This window comes from Miscanthus floridulus, chromosome 8, assembly GCF_019320115.1.
Source record: "Miscanthus floridulus cultivar M001 chromosome 8, ASM1932011v1, whole genome shotgun sequence".
In the NCBI taxonomy this organism is placed as follows: Eukaryota; Viridiplantae; Streptophyta; class Magnoliopsida; order Poales; family Poaceae; genus Miscanthus; species Miscanthus floridulus.
Window position 1 is genome coordinate 78860075 of NC_089587.1, and position 11037 is coordinate 78871111.

Genomic DNA, 11037 nt, shown 5'->3' on the forward strand with positions numbered 1-11037 from the left:
TCTCATCGCATTATTAAGCCTATGCTAGGGCTCCCTAGAAGGTATAAAGTTTGGATCTATAGGGATGCGATGGGTGCAAAGAGTAGGGCTAATTCCCTTTAGGTCTTGGAGCGAGTAGCCAAAGGCAGAATGATGCTTTTCTAAGACAGTTAGCAAGCATAGGGATTCTTTCTGAGAGAGTTTATCACCTATGATCATAGGAGAATCCTAATCATATTAAGAAAAGCATATCTAAGACCAGAAGGCAGGGGTTTAAGCTCAATGGTGGGCTTAGGTGGTTCCAGCAATTCATCTAAAGGCTCAGATTCCATTGGATTTTCATCTTCCTCCTCGATGAATAACTGGGCATCATCTTCAAGGTTGGGTTCGATCAAATAATCAAGAGATGCAACCTTAACCTCTTCCCTTGGGTCTTCCTCGGGAATTAGCTCACTCTCAGCATTTAGAGAATGAATAATGGGTATAGAAAGTTTAAAGTTTTTCCCAAGTCTTATATTCAACTTCTCCGTTTGGCCTTCTTGGATTCCAATTGGCTGTCCTATCAACAGGTCAAACTCCATATATCAAAGATATAAAAGCTTAGATGAACCTTGGTTCCTTTTACCTGGATAGGAAGGACATACAAAATTTCCAAACTAGGGAGAATGTGTCCTGAAAGACCTTTCAATAACTTTGCTATGGGGGTTAATGGCATGTGTTCCAATAAATCAAGAACAAAAGATGCAGACATGATATTAATACCCACAACTGGATTGTAAAGAGCATCGAAAGGAGCTTTATTAATTTGGCAACGAATGAAAATAGAAGGTGAATCTAAGTGAATCGCATCAGAGGAAAGCTCTGATTCTTCTAACTATTCATTGCTTATAATAGATACTAGCTCTTTCGTAGTCTTTTTAAGGAAAGCTTCCTCTATAGGATCTGAAGATTCTTCATGAAATGATGATTTCCTAGACTTCTGGCGTCTCCTCATAGTATGGTAATTTAAGGTGTTTCCATATTCATCAAAAAGTTCATCCTCGAATTCCAGCATAAAATCTAAAATCGGAGTTTCCTCCTTTTTCGGTGGTTCAGGATTTGGGACAGCTGAAGTTGGTGATGGGTCTGGTAAAGATTCGGGTGCAGCTATCTGGGATTCTTCCTCTAATGGCTTGTCTTCTTCTTCCTTAGGGATGTTCTCTAAAATTTTTGTAAGAATGCTTCTCCCTGCATTTGCGGAGACATGCAAGAACAAGCCTCCTGAGGCCATATTAAGAAGTATTGAGGATAACCTATCAAGACCCATATAAAAGTATTGAAGAATAATAGGGTCTTGAATGGCAATGTTAGGGCCAGTATTGATAAGAGTATAAAAGTGTTCACATGCCATGCCTAGAGATTCTTTTTCTTTTGTTTAAAAGATAGAACCTCTGAACGAAGTTTGAATGCCCTAGAGATGGGAAAGAATTGCAAGCAAAAGCTAGAACATAGGGCTCCCCAATCTCCTTGTCTACTCCCTATAGTGAGATTGTACCAACGTTTAGCTTTTCCCATCAAGCAGAAAGGAAAAAGCTTCCATCATAAGGTTTCATCTAATATGCCCACAATGCGCAAGCACGCACAGGTCTACTCAAACTCATTTAGGTGGAAATAGGGGTTTTCATCATTTTCGCCCGAAAAGGGTTGATCCTGAACCATATTAACTAAACACGAGCATAGCTCATAGTTAGGTGTTAGGATAGGCATTGAAGACTCTTTTGGCTGTAGGCTTGTGCTCGTGGGTGCACCATATTGGTAAATAGGGGTGAATTATAGATCCATGGTAAAAAGAATAAAAGGAAAGATAAAAGTATAATACAAGGATAAGCTTGGTTCGAAGTTAACTCAGCAACCGTTCCTCGGCAACGGCGCCACAAATGCTTGTTGGTATAAATTGATGCACACAGAATAATCCACAAGCGCACGGATATTATACCGATGTAGCACTTCACCGAGAGTAACCCAGTTTTATATCAAACCCAAAGAAACAGGTGTGAGAATAACCAAATCTAACTTATCCCAACTTCACAATCAAGGCTAGATAATAGGAGCATAGAGGAGACTACTAAGGTCTTCTAGTTCTAACTTTGGTAAGCTTTGTCTTCTATTGTTCAATTCTGGGGATAATACTAGAGAAAACACAAATAGAGTATGTTTTCTATAGCAATACTATCCTGCTAGTCCTATTAACGGGAGGTGGACTACAGAGGATTCAATGAGGCTATAAAAGTCACCCTCGCGAGCTACCACCGATCTGAAAATAGGGTACATCTACGAATAACCGAGTCTAAGTACTACTCTTACACTACGAATACTACTTTAACCTAGGAGCTACAATGATTAAAGTACTCAAAAGAGAGTCACAAACCTAAAGAATAATATGAACAAGATGCTTACTTGAATTAGAAGTCGATTACTAGAGAAATCTCAGAAGCAAGCTCAAGAAGGACTTGATTTTGCTAGGTACAAGCCTTAGAGAGAGCACCGACAGGCCAGGACTCCTCTAGAACTCTTCCCTCACACTCTATCTCTCTATGTCTAGAACTAGACTAGATCCTATGGAGGACTAATCTTCTCTTGATTGCTAGCTCTGATCCTGGTGGACATATGAATTAGGGTTCCTGGCTTCTCAACTCTTAGGATCAAATGAGCATTATGCCTAGGGAAGAGGCAGGGGCTGGATTATATAGCCCTGAGGGTCCAATGTGAGCCCTTGGATCAAACCGACTTAAGCAACAGCCTAGATGCATCCTCAAAGGCAGTGGGAAACCGACGTAGGAAGCTGGCTAACAGGTGGGCCCACCAGAGGCCGAGCGTGTAACACCTCGAGTGTTAGTCACAAGTTAAGCAGTCGAAATTGGAAGTAAGTAGGATATATCAAGCAATGATTATGATCTCTAGTTCATAATTTTGAAATGATGATGAAGGTGTTGTGGTCCAAACTATGAAATTGAGTCCCAACTTGAACTTGGACAACACACCTTTGCTTACATGTAGACCCTTGTTAAGATTTCGCAAGAGTAATGTTAAACATGCTTGTTTCATGTACATTACATCAACATGCATCCATCTTGACTAGTGAAAAAGTTTCTTGAAGTTTGGAGCCAAGAAGTCACATGAAATGATAAGTTATAACGTTGATTGAATTGCTTTATTAAGAAAATGGGAATATGAGATGTCGACCAAACCTTGCTACCTTGCCCAAATGACTCTAATTGAAATCTACAACAAAAGTCATGAAGGGTTCGTGTTGAGAAAATATGAAGAAAATGATTCAATTGGTCAAAAACCCTAATTCTAGGGTTTAATGAGGTGCTACTTTGACCAAAATGAAGTAATGGTTTATGTACCAGATATGAAGTTTGACCTTTAATAAAAGTTGAAGTTTGAGTGGAGTGCAACAAACTTTATTTTTGGACTAAGACCTGATTCAACTTCTAAATATCTCATATAGTGGTCTCAAATTTAAATACAGTGCTGTTTTGACCCCTCTGAAATTTTTCTAAGTCCTCAATCAGTAGCAGCGTGATGGCAAGTTTGTGACATTTTATCTTCCAAATTTATATGGCAGCTCAAGTGGGTTCCTTACTATGAGTTGAAGTACACTTTGTGTTGGAAACAATAAAATAAGTTTCATCACTTTTGGAGCACGTTTGGACCGTTAAAATCAGTTCCCAAAACTGCTAGTTTTCACTGAACTTCGTGGATTTAAACTGAATGTCTGAATCGTGATTTCAGTTTCAAGTACTAATCTTTGGAGCCCCGGATCTCTTCAACCATGCAGAATCTGGCCTCGCGCTCTTAAGTAAAGTTGTTCATATCATGTAGCTCTACCAATTTTACCACAGTGCCTTGAGTTGATCTTGCTTGGATTAGGAGATAGAGAGGGGAGAAGTTGGAGGTTTCAGTCGGGCAATGGTGCCTAAAGCTGTCAATAGGGGTGAACGTGGCCGACCGGCAGCAGCGCTTCGCTGCCGCGTGCCTCGCGCGCTCGCCTGCATGTACACCACCTCGCCCCCTGCTCGAGAAAATGGAGACCTGGCGCCCTCAGCTCTCTCTCTCTCTTTCTCTCTCTCGCTCGCTCGCTCGCTCGCTCACTCGCTCCTCCTCCCTCGCCCTCTGTGCCACACGCGTGCGCCAGAGCACGCCCGCCATGGTCGACTTCCAAGCTGAGCTCTGTAGCATCGTGTCCGACTGCTCGCGCTCACCTCCATCCAAGTGGAAGCGTGCCCCAGCAGCCCCACATCCACAGCACGCGTCTGCCAGCCGCTTTCTCCACTGCAACGCCGCCATCCATAGGCGCAGGTATGTCTGGGTTTATGTTAGGAATAACTCCCCAGGTGATTGGAATCGATTCGAGTCGCCGTCTCTCCAGGATAGTGAGAACTTGACTGAGCAGCGGCAATATAGCATTAATTAATGGAATTTGATGGTTATGATGAATATGGAAATGTTACACCAGCTATGGTTACTATTGCATGTTACTAAATAATATTCCACATGTTTGGCACAGGTTAGTTGCTAATCTAGATACAAATAGCTATAATTAACTTGGTTACTGAATTATAAAATATATAGCTCAACTAGTGGCTTTTATGCAAATTTTTGTCAAGCTAACTCCACCTATAAAGCCTTGCATACTCCTTGGTGTCACTTTATTTCTGGTTTATGACGAGTAAGTCTAGCAGAGTACATTCGAGTACTCAGGGTTTATCCTACCATGTTGCAGGTGAAGTTCTCGGCCTGCTGAAGATGGTGGCTAACCACCAGTGGGCTCGGTAACTCTATATTTATTTCTCATCTATATGCTTTTATCAGAGGATGTCACTTATGATAGCAATGTATTTGGAACTTATATTAATGTAATCATTTGAAAGCTATGTTGTTTTCCTTTAACCGGTTTTGAAACCCAAACTTGTACTATTATTTATGAACCCATTTGTAATATTATTTCCGCTACAACCCTGTGTATGTGATGTGTATTTGCTTAATCATGTGATCTTGGTTATGATGTTGATTTACCGAGGTCCTTCGTGACACTCGGCGGACTACCAGGTTTATATAGGTGAAAGTATGCGCGTGTCAACGTATTTAATGGGTACAGCCGTACTTGATCTTGTATAAATTGGGTGGTTCTATCACAGGATGGCCTGACAGTGGGGCCGGGCGGCCCCACATGTCAGCCACTCGGGCTCCACTTCGGTGACGTGGTTTCTGGATCCTTCTAAAGTCTTCCCATGCAGGTACCGCATTGGGATTCCGTATTTTCCTTTGACGATTAGGTCCTCCTTGGCGGTTTTCTGATTAAATCTGGTTGGAAACACAGATTCACCAAAACTCATAGAATTTGTTAGTTTAAACCCCTAAGTCTACTTTAGTGATTCATTTATACCCTTATGCATGTTTAATTGATGGATAAAATATGTATGATAACTACCGTCAACACACCGCGTGTGTGTTGGTGCCTCTGCTGGCGGCTAGCGCGCGCTCACTAGCTAGCTAGTTCACCTCACCCGTTAAGCGTGTGAATTGTTCCAAGGTTGATGTGGGATGGATTGGGTTGGGTCCCTTTTTTTGCCTGTTTGGTTTGGAGAATAGGTGAGTTGGGTTCATCCCCAGAGGGAATATTCCTCGTAGGTTCGGGTTTGTTCGATTCCTCCAAATTGGAGAAATCAATTGAACCCACTTCCGTGCATCCATGTGCGAGTAGAGGTAGGCTGCGCAGCAGCCAGCGGCGGTCCACGTGCAGCACCGGCGGCGGCCACGCGGGATGGTAGGCCATGTTGTGGCGGTGGGCTGCGCGAGCACAGAGGAGCTAAAGGCTAGCGGCTTCACTGCGCTAAGGAGCAGCGACGGCAGCCTCGAGGACACGGAGCGACGGCCTTGGCTGCGCGGAGGAGATGAGACGGTAGTCACATGGGCATGGAGGAGCAATGTCGTCGGCTGCGCTAGCACGAAGGAGCTATGGTGAGCGGCCTTACGGCGCAGAGTAGCAGCGATCGTGGTTGCATGGTTGCAAACAAGCGGTAACATGCGGGCACGAGCAGCGGACGTAAGGAAGAAGGACCCAAAGAATAATATATGGGACCCGCATGTCAGATGTTCAACCCATCTCAACCCAGCACTACAACAAAAAAGATGAACTTAACCCCTTAACCAAATAACAAATAAGAAATGCGAATGACCTGTGGTCCAGTGGTAGGGCAGTACAGTGGGACGTTACCCATTGTGGGATGCTACCCATTATGGTTCAAACCCTGGTGTCGCACCTATTTTCTGAATATTTTCTAGAAAATACAGGGTACACACATGCGTGTGTGTTCGGTGGTACTACGCATTTTCCGCGCACCGGAGGTTAGAGAGCGTCTCAATCCCTTCTTTACGTGCATACGGACGCGTACGTGCGTGATTCAATCCATCATCCCTTGTGATCCCAAGGTCAGACACACGCTAAAAGTCGTTGGTGTCGGACTGCCCAACCGACAACCGTCACGACATGGCACACGTTTTCTCCACAGGCCCAAATGCCACGATGAAACAAACGGCTGAACGAGCCAAAAGAAATGAAACTTCACGTCGTTACCAAGCACCGCCAGTCCGGTGCACAAAAACTAAGGATGGCAACGGGTATATACCCGTCGGGTATCGTCGGAACGTTCTCTTCCCCGCTACGGAGAATTCATCCCGTCCCCATCCCCATTAACTGTCTCGGGTATTGATTCTTGCCCATCCCCGTACCCGTCGGGTATCGGTCGGGTAACAGATACCCGACGGGTACTGCATATCCGATAAACAAGGACACTTGGGGTCGCAGCTTTGCAATCGGAGACGTTTCTTCTTCACCCGGGTATAAGTGTCGGAGTCTCGGAGATGCCGAGGAGAAGGAGCGAGGTTGCGAGGACGACGAGCAAAGGTGGCAGAGAGACCGAACTGAGGAAGCGAGGGGCACGAGCGCTCGTGAGATAGGCATGCTTGTGCTGTTGGCGGATATGGTGAGGAAAAATTGAACAAGGGTTCCTAGAACACACAAATTATATATATGATTGTTCAGATTTGGACCAAAATATCTATGTTGAGCTTCTTTGGGCCTAATACTCGCATGACAGCTCAAATAGTCGGGTTCCCCAACGGGTAACGGGGACGGGTAAACAGGGAACGTTCCCGTACCCGCTATACCCGTCGGGTATGGATTCTTGCCCATTTAGATCCCCGCGGGTAAAGATATGATCCCATCCCCGTCCCCTAATGGATCAAATACCCGTCGGGTATCGGGTATCGGGTCCCCGTTGCCATCCTTAACAAAAACAGCAATCGCCCAGAGGGGACAACTCGCGCCCACAGCATCTTACCGGCGTCAAATCCCACCGGCCCAACCCAACCCAACCCAACCCAACCCAACCCAACCCGTCAGCAAAAACCGTCGGCCCAAACGCGCCTTCCAGGCAGACCCGCTCGCGACCCTATAAAAAACCAGGACGATACCATCTCACCAACCAAAGCCCAGAGCAGAGCAAAACTCTTACACCAACACATCCCAACAACACCGAGAGAATCCGAAAATTAGCGTAGAGATCCTAGACGGGAGCACGGTGCAGAGCTTCGTGGAGGATGAGGGCGCCTTCAACTCCTCGGTGGACGGCCGGTTCGCGGCGCTGGACGCCGACCACGACGGCCTGCTCACCTACGCCGAGATGGCCGGGGAGCTCATGAGCCTGCGCGTGCTGGAGAATGGCATGTTGTATGGCCTGATTTCAGTTCAGACTCAAGACAAAACTACGTGATGGCAAGAAGCAGAGTTGATTAGTACTATGATCAAATACAGTTAAATCTGGGTAGGGCTATATATTCGGAGAATAATTTGAAGTTTAATTAAAGCTGTACTCCGTAGTTCACAAAATTATACCCCGTAGCAACAGCAGAGTGTGGAAAGTAACTGTACATACAGAGAGCATTTCCAATAGTTCGTTACTACTGCAGTCAGCCAGCCGCTCTGCAAGGCAGCAGAGCGCGGAGCTGCACACTTTGTTTGTTCGTCTGTCTGCCCGCTCGTCGTCGCCGGCCGGCCGGCCTTTGCGCTGTCGTCCCTTGCATTGTTCTCAGATCCTGGACGAGATGAGAGGCGTGGAATTCGACAGGTACGCCGCCGCGGCCGCCACGCCGCTGCCGAGCTTCACAGGGTACCCCACGTCCTTGAGCACCATCTCCACGCCGCTCAGGCATCCCAGCAGTTGCAGCTGTTACAGTGATTGATTAATTATTTGCCAATGTTGCAAATTGCAGTGCACGGCTAGGATAGTACGTACCTCGTTGAGGTTGCCGAGATGGCCGATCCTGAAGACCTTCCCGGCGACCTTGTTAAGGCCGAGGCCGAGGCTGAGGTTGTACCGCTTCCACGCGTGCTTGACGATCTCGGCGCTGTCGATGTATGGCGGCACGACGACGGCAGTGACGGTGTCGCTGAAACACTCCTCCTTCTGGCAGCAGTTCTTGAGCCCCCACGCCTCCACGGCGAACCTGCATTTCACATTCATGCAATGAATCAATCCGATCCATGGCCATGAGTCGAGCACCTGGTGGGCATGCAAGGAAACTCCACCATACCTCGTGGCTGTTCCAAGGCGGTTGTGCCTCTTGATGACATTGTCGAGCCCTTCCTCGAAGATGAGGTCGAGCGCGGTGCGGAGTCCGTACAGGAGCTGGATGGAGGGCGTGTACGGCCAGTACGTGCCCATCTCGTAGAACCTGAGGTAGTCCTTCCAGTCAAAGAACACGCGCACGGACTTCGCCGTCTTGCTGGCCTCCAGCGCCTTGGGGCTAGCGCACACGATGCCCATCCCGGTCGGCATCGACAGCGCCTTCTGCGAGCCGGTGAGCGCGACGTCCACGCCCCACTCGTCCATGCGGAAGTCCACCGCGCAGATGGACGACACGCCGTCCACCAGCAGCAGCGCCGGGTGCGCGTACGCGTCCAGCAGCCTGCGCACGGCCGCGAGGTCGTTGGTGACGCCCGTGGCGGTCTCGTTGTGCACGATGGCCACGGCCTTGATGGTGTGGAGGGTGTCATTGCGGAGCTTCCGCTCCAGCGCGGCGAGGTCGGCGCCGTGGCCCCAGTCGCTCTCCACCACGTCCACGTCGAAGCCCAGGCGCTGCTGCTGGTCGATCCACAGCAGGCTGAACTGCCCGATGAGGAACGAGACGATGCGGTCCCCCGGGGACAGCGTGTTGGTCAGCGCGCTCTCCCACGCGCCCGTGCCCGTCGTCGGGATCAGGAAGGGCGTGCCCGTGGTCGTCTTGAAGATCTTCTTCACGTCCTCGAGGAGGATCTTGGTGAGCGCCGGGATTGCCGGCGAGCGGTAGTCCTCGTTCTGCCGGTTCATGGCGCGGATCACCGGGTCCGGGATGTTCACGGGACCCGGCACGAACAGGTGGTTCCGCCCGGGGCCATACACGTAGTCCGCCATCGTAGCTTAGCTTGCTGCAGCACTGGTGCAGGGAGACGAGTCAGTCGGTCAGTCAAGCTCAATTCTCTTTTTTTCACGACCATGCTTAGCAAGTATATATCATTAAGAAGAAAATGGAGTTGTTACATATGTAAACGCCAGTGGGCCTACAATGGTCAAGCTCAATTCTCAAGCAGCAGCCCTGCTGACGTGTTTTTTTTTTTTTTGGCTAATACAAAATTGCAAGCTTGCGTGGGCTTGCCAATGGGCCTGGATCGATACAGGCCGGCCCGCTATTAGCTCTACAGAAGTCGTTAGTTTTGTCTCGAACTGTTATGTAGCAATCCATGTTTTTCACCCTTCTGATTCTGATCTGAATTGTGCTTGCGTGTACAGCCTGCTAGCTACTTGTTTCCTAATTTACTTGTGCAATGGCAATGACTTAAACACTGACATAGTATGCACTATAATACTTTTTTATCCAAGGCAAGCAACAGATAAGATCTTTTTCCAGTCATGTGCGAGTTTTTCAGCATAGCAGTGCACTGAACTTGGCAACCAAACCTATACTTATCCTTACGCCTTGAGGCTACATGTCAGTGAACCACGCAAACACTTGGCACTACATGTCTATGACAAATATTCAGATACATACAAGTTCGATCAACATATATAAGAAAAAAAATAAAGACAATATTCAGAGATGTACAGGCCAGCCGCCAGCGCAACCATCTAATAAAACAACGAGAACAATTTCTCGCGTAATTCAATTCATGCTAGCTACTCCGTACGTAGACAGACCGCATCATCATCATCATGGTCGATGACAAATCCAAACGGAAACAAGATTGCAGTGGATCGGGGACGGAGACGGAGACCAAGACAAGCGCGTACCTGTGCTGCCGTCGCCTGCTCCCCTGTGCGGACAGGAGTGAGGAAGAGGAAGCTGGGGGAAGGAAGCCGAGGCGCTCACGTATCGTATGTCAAATACGGGGAGGCTGGCGGGAGGATAGGATGACAACGACGGCTATATAGGATAGGAGCCAATGCCATCCCGCGTGGCAGATAAGCCACATCCTGGAGGGAGAGGCCCTCAGAGCCTCCTGGACTGGAGCGGAGTGGAGTGGCTTGCGACGCTCCTCCAACTTCTGTGGACGACGAGGCGCTGCCGCCAATTCCGGCCCTAATATCCTAGCTCCCATCCAACACTCAACTGACGGCTTCAAGTGCACAGAGATACTCGTATTTTGACAGAGCTCGGCGCTTCTCGTATAAAGATTCAGTTCAGGTTCGTCAGTCCTTTTCCCCCAAAAAAAACGTGTGTGATGTCCAGGAATCCTGCAAAGTTCTGCGAAATGCAGTCGGCAATAGGCGAAGCTGTTGGTGCTCCCGGTGCGAGATTAACTGACATTGTAACTAGGGGTGAAAATGGTACGGATATTTTCCGACCGTATCCGAGACCGAATCCGTTTAGTGGAGTTCAGATCTGTCTGTATCTGAGTCCGGATATTCAATATCCAATACCATATCTGTATCCGAATAATCAAATCGCATATTTATGATGTCGATATCCAATCGT

The 11037-nt window shown here is 47.8% G+C and overlaps 1 protein-coding gene across 2 annotated transcripts; it reads right to left on the bottom strand.

The window, feature by feature from the left end:
• Nucleotides 1-7835: 7835 nt before the first annotated feature.
• On the bottom strand, nucleotides 7836-10506 carry LOC136476775 (serine--glyoxylate aminotransferase-like). 2 transcript variants are annotated; one of them, XM_066474722.1, is made up of 4 exons: nucleotides 10353-10506; nucleotides 8620-9501; nucleotides 8322-8532; nucleotides 7836-8252 (listed from the first exon to the last, which is right to left on the bottom strand). In XM_066474722.1, exons 2-4 carry the CDS (start codon nucleotides 9477-9479, stop codon nucleotides 8115-8117), a joined length of 1209 nt encoding a protein of 402 aa, XP_066330819.1. In that variant the 5' UTR covers nucleotides 9480-9501; nucleotides 10353-10506; the 3' UTR covers nucleotides 7836-8114. The 2 variants fall into 2 exon arrangements, with proteins under 2 accessions (XP_066330819.1, XP_066330820.1); XM_066474723.1 differs by lacking the exon at nucleotides 10353-10506 and adding an exon at nucleotides 9606-10049.
• Between the last annotated feature and the right edge of the window lie 531 nt (nucleotides 10507-11037).

Excerpts from the sequence above, each read along its gene's own strand:
- LOC136476775 (XM_066474722.1), bottom strand. The coding sequence starts at position 9,479 with ATGGCGGACTACGTGTATGGCCCCGGGCGGAACCACCTGTTCGTGCCG. Across the intron at positions 8,533-8,619 it reads CGCCTTGGAACAGCCACGAG|GTTCGCCGTGGAGGCGTGGG; the intron begins GTATGGTGGAGT and ends TGTGAAATGCAG. Across the intron at positions 8,253-8,321 it reads ATCTCGGCAACCTCAACGAG|CTGCAACTGCTGGGATGCCT; the intron begins GTACGTACTATC and ends TCACTGTAACAG.